General features: G+C 49.0%; 1 protein-coding gene across 1 annotated transcript; it reads left to right on the forward strand.

Annotated features, from left to right (window-relative positions):
• On the forward strand, positions 4,663–7,450 carry PLD6 (phospholipase D family member 6). Its single transcript, XM_018064066.1, has 2 exons — positions 4,663–5,097; positions 6,942–7,450. The coding sequence occupies exons 1-2, from the start codon at positions 4,680–4,682 to the stop codon at positions 7,187–7,189; spliced, it is 666 nt and encodes a 221-aa protein (XP_017919555.1). The 5' UTR covers positions 4,663–4,679; the 3' UTR covers positions 7,190–7,450.

Here is a 12,288-nt window from a genome sequence, read left to right on the forward strand (position 1 = left end):
AGGAATTAATACCAGTGCTTCTCAAACTTTAACCAAAATTGAAGGAGAGGGGACATTTCACAGCTCAGTCTATGAGGCCAGCATAACCCTGATATCAAAGCCAAAAAAGAGACAAGGAAACTGCAGACCAATATCCCTTATAAACATCGATGCAAAAATCCCCAACAAAATACAGAATTCAGCAGCATATTAAAGAAACAACCAACACAAAAACTAGACACGGTGACCAAGTGGGATTTATTCCTGGAACGCAAGGATGGTTCAACATATAACCACCAATCAATGTAATATGCCCTGTCAACAAAAGAAACCCAGTTACCTCAATTGATGCAGAAGCACGTGGAAAATTAAGCACCTTTTTGTGACTTAAAGTTCCGCCAAATAGAAATAGGAAACTCCCTTTCACATAAAAGCTGTATGTGAAAAACCTGCAGGAAACTTAATACTCAACAGTGAAAGACTGAAAGCCTTTCCTCTAAGATCAGGAACAAGGCAAGGATGCATACTGTCACCACTTTCATCCAACGTGGCAGCGAGATCTAGCCAGAGCACTGGGATATCACCCTGCTTTCTCCATCCATTCATGTGTGGATCGATGTTGAAGCTGTTTCCACATCTTGGCTATTGTAAATGGTGCCACACCAAACACTGGAGTGCTAATTTCTCTTTGAGATCCCAAATTCAGTTCTTTTGGATAAATACCCAGAAGTGAGACTGCTGAATCATACAGTAGTCCTATGTTAATTTTTTGAGGAATCTCTATACTGTTTTCCATAGCAGGTGCACCATTTGGTGGAGGGAGTAGCAGGTACTCCCACCAACAGAGTACACAGGTTCTGATTTCTTCACCTCCGTGATAACAGCCATCCTAGCATGTGTGAGATGATACCTCATTGTGGTTTTGATTTACATTTCCCTGATGGTTAGTGATGTTGGGCATCTTTTAAAATACCTGTTGGCCAGTCATGTCTTTGGAGAAATGTCTGTTCAAGTCTTTAGCACAGTTTTAAATTGAATTATTCTTTTAATTTTTTTGCTATTGAGTTGTAGGAATTCCTTATATACTATGGAAATTATCCTCATCTGATATGTGGTTTGCACAGACTTTTTAAAATACAGTTCTTTAGAGCAGTTTTAAGTTCACAGCAAAATTGAGGGGAAGGTACAGAGTTCCCATATACCCCTGACCCAAGACATGCATTTGTTACAATTAAAAAACCTATGCTGACAGTTTGCATAGACTTTAGTAAATACTCTGTATTAATGGAGTTGGTTTACTCATTGTCGTATTTTTCCTTTTTCTTTAATTCTTTGAGGGTGTTTGTAAGAGTCGTTTTGAAGTCCCTTCCTACTAAATTCAACTTCGGAGTCCACTCGAATTAGTTCCTATTGGCTTGTTTTCCTGCACACAGGATACACTTTCCTTTTTCTTTGCATGTTGGTAAGCTCTGGTTGAATACCAGGCATTTTTGATAATAAGAGTGCAGCAACTCTGCATTTTGTCTTTCTGAGGTTGCTATCCTTTGGAACTTAGCTGGACTTAAAACTCCAGCATCTCTTCCCCTGCCGTGAGCAGCCCCTAGTGTGTCTGCTCAGCTTTTAATTTTCATCTGTTTGTAGCAGGCACCTGTGAGTCTTTCAAATGTGGGAGTCACTGGTGATTTTAGTTTAACCCAAATACTTGGAGCTGCAGGCCTCACACCCTGCTGATCTGTCTGTGGGTGTGGGACACTCTCAAGCCTCTGTTGCTCTGACTTCTCCCTGTGCTTTCATGGGTCATTCCCCCTTGTCCGCTGCTGCCCAGTCAGCCAGGGCTGTGTGGAGACCATGACTTGGCCCTTTCATGGTCCTCTCACTCGCAGGGTGTCTGTTAGACTTCTAATTCATCTGCTGCTTGCCCCAACATGGACTGCAAGCTTGGGCTGGTGAGGCTGTGTGTTTTCATAGTTCATTCACAACCGAGTCCACCATTTTTTGCCAGCAGACCTGTAGGTTTCTGCAGCCAATCCCAGCATAATTGAAGTCCATCCATGTTGTAGTCAGTCAGTCAGTTCAGTCGCTCAGTCGTGTCCGACTCTTTCAGCCCCATGAATTGCAGCACGCCAGGCCTCCCTGCCCATCACCAACTCCTGGAGATCACTCAAACTCACGTCCATCGAGTCCGTGATGCCATCCAGCAATCTCATCCTCTGTCATCCCCTTCTCCTCCTGCCCCCAATCCCTCCCAGCATCAGAGTCTTTTCCAATGAGTCAACTCTTTGCATGAGGTAGCCAAAGTATTGGAGTTTCAGCTTTAGCATCAGTCCTTCCAAAGAACAGCCAGGACTGATCTCCTTTAGAATGGACTTGTTGGATCTCCTTGCAGTCCAAGGGACTCTCAAGAGTCTTCTCCAACACCACAGTTCAAAAGTATCAATTCTTCAGCGCTCAGCTTTCTTCATAGTCCAACTCTCACATCCATACATGATTACTGGAAAAACCATAGCCTTGACTAGATGGACCTTTGTTGGCAAAGTAATGTCTCTGCTTTTGAATATGCTATCTAGGTTGGTCATAACTTTTCTTCCAAGGAGTAAGCGTCTTTTAATTTCATGGCTGCAATCACAATCTACAGTAATTTTGGAGCCCCTCAAAATAAAGTCTGACACTGTTTCCACTGTTTCCCCATCTATTTGCCATGAAGTGATGGGACCAGATGCCATGATCTTCGTTTTCTGAATGTTGAGCTTTAAGCCAACTTTTTCACTCTCCTCTTTCACTTTCAAGAGGCTTTTTAGTTCCTCGTCACTTTCTGCCATAAGGGTGGTGTCATCTGCATATCTGAGGTTATTGATATTTCTCCTGGCAATCTTGATTCCAGCCTGTGCTTCTTCCAGCCCAGCGTTTCTCATGATGTACTCTGCATAGAAGTTAAATAAGCAGGGTGACAATACACAGCCTTGACGTACTCCTTTTCCTATTTGGAACCAGTCTGTTGTTCCATGTCAAGTTCTAACTATTGCTTCCTGACCTGCATATAGGTTTCTTAAGAGGCAGGTCAGGTGGTCTGGTATGCCCATCTCTTTCAGAATTTTCCACAGTTTGTGATCCACATAGTCAAAGGCACTGGCATAGTCAATAAAGCAGAAATAGATGTTTTTTCTGGAACTCTCTTGCTTTTTCGATGACCCAGCGGATGTTGGCAATTTGATCTCTGGTTCCTCTGCATCTTCTAAAAACAGCTTGAACATCTGGAAGTTCACGGTTCACGTATTACTGAAGCCTGGCTTGGAGAATTCTGAGCATTACTTTACTAGCATGTGTGATGAGTGTAATTGTGTGGCGGTATGGGCATTCTTTGTAGTAGTGCGTATCAATGGTTTCTTTTTATTGCTAAATAGTATTCTGTCGCATTGATATGGAAACATTTATCTATTGAGGGACATTTATGTTTCCAGATTTGAGTTATTACAAGCAAGCCTGCTGTGAACATTTGTGTCCAAGTCTTTGTGTAGAATGTGTTTGTGTGGGATGCAGCGGGAGGGCTGCACCAGATGGAAGGTGTGTGCCTCACATTTTAAATAAACTTTTAATTCAGAATAACTTTAGATTTCCCCAAGAGTTTCGAAGATCGCACAGAGTTCCATTTACCCCTCAACTCAGTTTCCCTTCCTCCTAGCCTCTCCCTTTACTTTCATTCCTTAACGTGAAGAAACTGACATCGGTACATTATTATTAACTAAACTCTAGACTTTATTTGGATTTCACCAGCTTTTTCACCAATGTCATGTTTCTGTGTCCGGATCCAGTGCAGGGCACACAGGTGTGAGGTCTCCCCAGTCTGTGCTGACCCGTGACAGCGTCCAAGCTGGCTCTTTCTTTCGTGCCCTTGGCCGACCTGAACAACATTGGCCAGGCGTCCAGTGAGAAGTGAAAGCAGTCCTCTAACCCGAGCTTCCCGTGGGTTTTTCCTTCTGACTGGACCCGGTCACAACTTGGGGAAAGACGGCCAAGTCTCTCAGGCACTCAGACGGGACCCTTCAGCCCATTTTCCGCGTGTGAGGGTTGCTGTCCTTTTTCCGCAGAGGGCGCCCCCCACAACCTCAAGCCCCGGGCGGCACCCTCAGGACAAGCATCCACGGATCACGAGGGATTCTTCTGTCGGGCGGAGAAGTTCCTCTCTTTCCTTGCTCATTCACTCCACCATAGAGGATGCACATTTACACCTCGGGTACAAGCCAGTTCTGCATTATTTAAGCGGTCCTCGCATTGTTCCAGTTTGGAACTTTGTGGGTTCCTCGCCACTGCCACCTGCATCCCTCAGGGCCAGGTGCGCAGGCTCAGTGGGCGATGGCGCTGACTATGCAGACGTATGCCGGAGGCAGGTGGTGCACGGACACGCACGTGGGTGGTGGGCGGCGGGGGCGCAGGCGCACTGGGAGGGAGGCGGCGACCTCGCAGGCATGCGCAGTTGGCAGTGAGCGCATAGCGCAGCAGGCGGGAGCACGTGGGCAGTCGGTGCAAGGTTGCGATGGGTGGCTGGCTGCCTGGCCCTCACGCAGGCGCAGTTGGCGGTGGGTACACGTGACCTGCTGGCGTGCAGGCGCAATGGGTGGCTGGCGTACGTGCGTGGCAGGCACGCAGGCGCAGGATGCGGCCAGCGTACGTGGCACGTGGGGCCTAAGGTACGTGCAGACGCCATGCGGCCGTTACGTTGGCAGGTGGCTGTGGTGGCGGCTGCTGGCCTCGCGCTGGCCTTGGAGACACTGCCCACCGTGCTGCGCTGGCTGTGGGTCAGGCGTCGGCGGCGACCACGGCGCGAGGTGCTGTTTTTCCCATCACAAGTGACCTGCACAGAAGCCCTGCTGCGGTCCCCGGGTGCCACACCCTCGGGCTGCCCGTGTAGCCTGCCCCACGGCGAGAGCTCACTGAGCCGGCTGCTGAGCGCCCTGCTGGCCGCCCGCGTCAGTCTGGAGCTCTGCCTGTTCGCCTTTTCCAGCCCGCAGCTGGGCCGCGCCGTGCAGCTGCTGCACCAGCGCGGGGTGCGCGTCCGCGTGGTCACCGACTGCGACTACATGGCCCTCAACGGCTCGCAGATTGGCCTGCTCCGCAAGGCAGGTAGGCCGGGCGCTGGGCCACGGGAGGTGGAGGCAGGACTGCGGGGCGCTTGGGGCAGCGTCGGAGGACTGGGGAGACACTCACGTCCCTTGGCAGCCGTCCGGGGTGTACAGAGGAGCTTCTGTGCAGAGTCTTTAGCCCGAAACCTGGGCATGAACCCCGGAGGGGCCGAGGCTGGAAGCAGGTCCGCAAGCAAAGCCTTTCAGGGACCTAGAAGTCTGTGCAGGGCACAGGTGTGCAGAGATGCAGCGTCGGCTTAAGGACCAAACGGAGGAGAAAGTGTTTTCTCTTAAATTCACTAGTGAATCTTCTTTGGGGGCATCTGAAATGAATATTTAAAATAAGGTAAGACGTGGAGCTGAAATGGTTAGTTAGTGAGCAGGTAATTTGTTTCTTCAGCTACCAAACGGCAGGGAAGTCAGGTCTCTGGCGGACCTGCCTCTCACTGGAGTGGGAACGATGAACCCGGGAAGTATGAGTAATTGCGAGGGTGTTCTAAGTTGACACCTGCCTTACTTGGAAACTCCTCCGCCTGCCCCCGTGTGATGCTGTGTCCTGCGTGAACGATTAGGAGTCCGAACCTCTTGCCCTTCCCTCGGTCACTGAGGCCCCTGCAAAGGTCATTCTTGCTTTAGCGACCGTTTGACCTGCCTGTTCTCGTGGCCACTGTGCCAGGCACGTGGGGCCCTTGAGAACTGTCCTGGCTGCTCTCAGCTCACCTGGGGTGGGAACATGGGTGCATGCTACCCTGGTCCTCATGTCTGTGCAGGGCGGGATGGAGACGATGTCAATGTTGAGGACGTTGACTTCGGCTCTTCCTGGCAGCTTTGCGATCCTGTGTTGGTTCTGTTGTTGGGGAAGCTTGGCTGTTTCAGCACAGCCGTTTTCTTGTAGAGAATCCTAGGACCTCAGATTTGGCAAGAACCTTGAAGGGACCCCACAACCAGATTCCAGCTAACCCTTGACTCTTCTGAGGGCGTCCCTGCGGTCGTTCTTCTCTCACTGCTCAGCCGTCCCTTGTGTTTGACTGGACAGGTTCCAGGCTCCGGGTCCACAAGTGCAGAACAGGACTGTACCACAGGGAGGTCTGGCAGAGCAGGAGCCCTGGAGGTGCCCGGGAGGGTCATGGGTGGGGCGCAGACAGCTGCTCTGAGGAGTCACCTGCGTGAGGGCCTGTTTTGTGGTGCGAGGAGCAACAGGCAACCCTGTGGCCGAGGTGCACATGTTGAGGCGGGTGCGCGAGGGGCCCTGAGCCACAGCAGGAGGGGAGGCCGCGTCAGCTGGGTGGTCACGGGGCCAAAGCTTAGGCTTCAGGTCTGGGGCCTGGTGTCTTCTGCGCAGGTCCCCCCGGGCTGGTCCCCCAACTTCACGAGGTCCTGATTACATGAGGGATCTGATTCTGGGCCCGAGGGAGACCTTAGGGGCACGTGAACCTGAGATCAAATGGGTTTTACTTCAGTCGCTGCTGGCTCGTCTTGAAACCAGTAGTGGAGGGTGATGTGTGTCATATACACTGGAGGGGGTGGGGAGCCTCCCCCAGTCAGGGCTGGAGGCGTTTCCAGAGAAACTAACTCTCCTGTCCCTGCTGCTGGCCAGGCCTTCTCCTGGGGCTGGTGGGCCCGGCCCCTGCCTGGCTCAGCCGCTGTCACCACCCAGACCTGACAGTGCCTGTGCCACTGGACACAAGCAGCAGTCAGTCCTGTGAGCACATCCACGCTGGAGAAGGAGCCAGAGCTCGGGCGGTGGACAGCGAGAGGAGGGGCTGGGGAGGGAGCGGGGGGCCCCGTGCGGGGCGGCCGGAGCCCCTGAGCTGCCGGGCAGCAGCTGCGTCTCGCTCTCCTCAGGGATCCAGGTCCGGCACGACCAAGACCTGGGCTATATGCACCACAAGTTCGCCATCGTGGACAGGAGGGTGCTGATCACTGGCTCCCTCAACTGGACCACGCAGGCCATCCAGAACAACAGGGAGAACGTGCTCATCGTGGAGGACGAGGAGTACGTGCGGCTCTTCCTGGAGGAGTTCGAGCGCATCTGGGAGGAGTTCGACCCCACCAGGTTCTCCTTCTTCCCTCAGAAGGAGAGGGCTCGCTGAGGCGGGCTCCAGGCCAGCGGCCCTCAGGCTGGAGTCCTGCCGAGCTCCAGCGAGGAAGGGGGGCTTTCTTGCATTGAGTAGTGACTTTCCTTAGAGAGTGCAGGCTTAGCAAGGACAGAGACTGTCCTGCAGTGGAAGGGAGGTGCTTCGGACTGGGTGCCTCCATCAGGGTTGGAGAGGCAGCAGAGTCCCTTTCCTGATTCTGATGCCTCCCGGGTCCCCCAAAACTCCCTTGCCCCGCCCCCCATGCTCCCTTGCCCTCCCCCACATCCAGACTTCAGAACCTGGGTGACTGGTGTCCAGAAGCTGCTCCTGTTTGCGCACGTTAGGATTGTAATTTTTCATGTTCTTACATTCAGGGGAGTTTGATTGTCTATGTAGACTTGACCTTCACCATGACACCTGAGGCCGTGCTCAGTATCCCTGAGGCAAGGTGGGTCCTAGGGGTGGCCTCACTGGGCTGTCCTGATTTCTGGCACGGATGTGACATCTTTGAAGTGTTCCCCCCACCCCCCGCCAACGTAGTGTTTCTCTTGATTTAAAGTTACCTTTGACCTAGGATGTCGGACAGGTAAACCCAGACAGAACTCAGCTGAAGTTGTAAAGCATGGTTCTTGGGTTGGAAGTCATGTGGCTTCATGGTGACAGTGCTTCTCGCCTGAGCTGGGTCCCCCTGAATAAACTTGCTCCCGTTCCTGTCCAATTGCGTGTGTGTCTGCCTTTTCATGCAAATAGTAGCTTTGCGGGGTGGGGACAGCATCCAGCCATTTAGAACCCATTGGCCAAGATAGTCTCCCAGAGAGGAGTGAAGACCTGGGGGTGTTCCTGGGGGACCCCACTGTCTCCCAGAGGAGTGAAGACTTGGGGGAGCCTGGTGTCTTCTGAGCAGCTGAGCTGACTCCCAGCCATGCTCCTCAGTGGCTCTCCGGCCCGTGGGGCTCAGCACCCCCAGCCCCCTGTCCGCAGGGCTTGCTTCCAGAAGCACCTACCACCCAAGACCAGCCCCACCATCAAGGCTGCTGTTGACAAAGTTGTGAAATGGTTTCACCCCGTGTAACGTTTTATTTCACTTAATTTGATTTATATTGTTTTCATTATAGTTGTCTTTGTGGTAGGAGTTTGAACCTAACCTAAATTTCAGGTAACAGGCATTCTGTCCTGAGGGCCCGAGGAGGCGAGCACTGAAATCAGCCTGCAGAGTGGAGGCTGTCCCTGCTGAGGGTGGGCGACTGCATGAGGTGACCAGAGCCCCGCGCTGATGGGAGAGGCGAGAGGAGGGGCGGCTGGGTCGCAGTAGGGCTTGGGCCGAGCCCAGCGTGTCTAGTCCTCCCAACGAGCTGGTGGGGGTCACTGCTGAGGCCATGGGAGGTCCCAGGCTTCCAGCTGGTGAGGGCGGGTGAGCTGAGCTGTGGATGTGCGTTTGGTGCAGAAGACAGTTCAGGCTGAGTCTGGGGCTTTGTCCTGGGCAGCAGTTGTCCAGAGTGTGTCCAGAGCTGCGCAGGCGCCCTAAGGAGACGCTGGAAGTGTAGCTGACATGCCTCGGGGCAGTAACCGGAGGGGAAGAGGCTGGGAAGGGACTTGTATAGTGTGTGTCTGAAGCTACATGCTTTGTCCACCGGATTCTGGCATGAACAGGACCTTTATAGGAGGTAGTCAACCCCAGGAGGCTTGGCAGTTACTCCCTAAGAGAACTAGAGGCGGCCCCCTCTTGCTGCCCTCCCAGCCCTGCCCCACAGCCTCCCGTTCAGCCTGTAGTTGGGGCTCAAGCTTGTCATTTTAACCATGGGACAGGGGTGCAGCCTAACAGCACACGTGGAATGTTGGTACCGTTACACGTAAGATACTTTAAACTTTTGAGAACTTCGTGATAAAAGAAATCGTCCTGGTCGTAATGTGACTCTGCCAGTCTCCCTGTACCTGTCATATTTGGGAGAACGTTGGAATGAAACCATGCAGCTACATTGCTTGCGCTGAACTGCTTTTTTTAAATAGTTTTTCTATTCATTTTTGGCTGTGCTAGGGCTTCGTTGCTGCGAGGGCTTCCCTTAATTGTGTGGAGCAGGGGTTCCTCTTCCTGTGGGTGCGGGCTTCTCATCATGGGGCATGGGCTCCAGGTGTGCGGGCTTCAGTAGTTTTGGGGCACAGGTTTAGTTGCTCCTCTTTACCACTGGGCCCCCAGGGAAGCCCCTGAATTGGTTTTTAAAGCAACTGACTCCTTTAAAAATAACACTTCATTGAGATTCACATACTATAAAAGTTACTATTTTAAAAGTGCGCAGCTGAGTGTATTGATGTATATTAACAGATTATTAGTTGTCAGTATGTTAACAGAGTTATTTGGTTGTTCTTTACTATAGTAACAGGGTTGTGCAGCTATCAGTACCATCAATTTTCAGAGCATTTTCTTCACTCCAGAAAGGAACCCATTTCTGTGGGTTTCTCGCTGTGGATGCTTTGTATGATGGAATCCTGCAACATGCGGTCTCAGTGTGATCTCAGTGTGCCCCTCCTCTGCCTAAGTGTAGTGTTTTGGAGGGCCATCCATGTTGAGCCAGGTGTCAGCATTTTTTTGCTGCTATTTATAGCTGAATCATAAGTCTCTGTATGGACAGATCACACTGTGTTTACCTGTTTATCAATTGGTGGACACTGGGGTTGTCTGTACCTTTTGTCTGTTGTAAATATAATGCTGTAAATGCTCACATACAAGTGTCTGTGTGGACTTGTTCTTGAGTCTTTTGAGTGTATACCTAGGAATGGAATTGTTGGGTCATAAAACTCTATTTAACCATTTTATAAATTGCCAGATGGTTTTCCAAAGCAATTGAGCCATTTTATATTCCCACCAGCAGGTATAAGGATTCCTTTTCCTCCACATCATCACCAGCAAAAAGCTATTATTTGACTTTTTTAAAAATTAGTTTTTAAAATGGAGGTATAATGAGGTACAATATTATGTAAGTTTTAGGCATACAACAGTGTTTCATAATATTTGAAGGTTATAGTCCATTTAGTTGTTATAGAATGCTGACTATATGTTGTATTAAATATGCTTGTAACTCATTTTGTGTGTTGAAGTTTGTACCTCTTAATTCACTACTCTCGTCTCCCCTCCCCCTCCCATCTCCCCGCTGATGACCACTGGTTTGTTCTGCATATCAGGTCTCTCCCTTTTTTGTTTTTACTGGTCTCGTTTATTTTTTAGATTCCACGTGTGGTACCATACAGTATTTGTCTTTCTCTGACTTTGCTTGGCATGATACCCTCCACGTCCATGCATGTTTCTGCAAATGGCATTATTTCATTCTTTTTTTTTTTTAAATAGTAGTATTCCTTTGTATGTATGTACCAGAACTTCTTTATCCATTCATCTGTGATGGGCATTTAGGTTGCTTCCAGTTTCTGGCTATTGTAAATTGTGGTGCTATGAACATTCTTTCCTAATCAGTGTTTTCATTTGCTTTGAATATATGGCCACAAGTAGAATCATTGGGTCACATGGTAATTTTTAACTTGAGAAATCTCCGTTCCTCAAATCTGTTGTGCTCCGTAGCGGCTGCACCAATTCACACTCCCACCGGCGGTGCAGGAGCGTTTTCTTAGCCCATATCCTCTCCAGCGTGTTATTTGTAGTCTTCACGGTGATGGCCATTCTGACAGGTGTGAGGGGGTGTCTCATTGTGATTTTAATCTGTGTTTCACTGATAATTAACGATGTTGCCAGTTGACCATGCGCATGTTTCATATATAAAAAATTTCTATTCAGGTCTTCCCATTTTTAAATTGGGTGGTTTGTTTTTTTTGATGTCAAGTTGCATAAACTGTTGATACATTTTGCATATTAAGCCCTTATCAGTCATATTGTTTGCAGATATTTTCTCCTATTCAGTAGCTTGTCTTTTTGTTGATGATATCCTTTGCTTTGCAATTTCTAAATTTTATTAGGTCTTATTTGTTTGTATTTGCTTTTATTTCCTTTGCCTTAGAGACATTAAAAAAATATTGCTACAATTTAGGTTAAGAAGATTCCATCCATATTTTCTTTTAGTTTAATGGTTTCTGGTCTTACATGTAGGTCTTTAATCCATTGTTTTAAAATGGAAGCAGAGCTGATTTACAGTGTTGTGTTAGTTTCAAGGGTACATCACAGTGATTCAGTGTGTGTGTATATATGTGTACATCCATACATATATGTTGCTAACCTTTTTCAGATTCTTTTCTGTAAGAGATTATTAAAAGATGCTGAATGTAGTTACCCGTACTATAAGTCATTTTTTAAAAATCTATTTTACATACAGTAGTGTTTGTTAATCCCAAATTCCTAATTTATACCCCCTTTGGTAACCAAGTTTGTTTTCTATGTCTCTGAGTCTGTTTTTGTTTTGGAAATGAGTTCATTTGTTTTTTTTTTTTTTTTTTTTGAGAGTCTACATAGAAGTAATACATTTGTCTTTCTCTGACTTATTTCACTCAGCATGATAAACTCTGGGTCCATCCATGTTGCTGCAAATGGCATTATTTCATTGTTTTTTATGGCTGAATAATATTCTAATTGTTTGTATGTACTGCCACCTCTTTATCCATTCATTTGTTGATGGGCATTTAGCTTGCTTCCGTATCTTGGCGGTTTAAACAGTGCTGCTGTGCGCACTGGGGTGTGTTATCTTTCTGCATCAGCATTTTTGTCTTTCCAGACGCGTGCCCAGGAGTGTGCCTGCAGGATTCTGTGACACCTGTCACACTGTCCTCAGTAGCGGCTGCACCAGCTTACGTTCCCGCTGACAGTGTAGGGAGGTTCTCTTCTTTTCCACACGGTCTCCAATCGGCCCTTATTCCGTTTTGAGCTGATTGTTATGTACGGTGTGAGGAAACGTCCTGGTTTCTTTCTTTTGCGTGAGGCTGCCATTCCCCAGCAACTGTCTGGCTTCATCACCAGCCTGTTGGGTGTGAGGTGCTGCCTTCCTGTGGTTTTACCTTGTGTTTCCTGAAGGACTGGTAACGTTGAGTTGTGTTATTTTTCCACCTTTTATATAGTCTTTGGAGAAATGTCTATTCAAATCCTTTGCCCATTAAAAAAAGTCGCATTGCCTGTTTATTGC

Source organism: Capra hircus, chromosome 19, assembly GCF_001704415.2.
Source record: "Capra hircus breed San Clemente chromosome 19, ASM170441v1, whole genome shotgun sequence".
Classification (NCBI taxonomy): Eukaryota; Metazoa; Chordata; class Mammalia; order Artiodactyla; family Bovidae; genus Capra; species Capra hircus.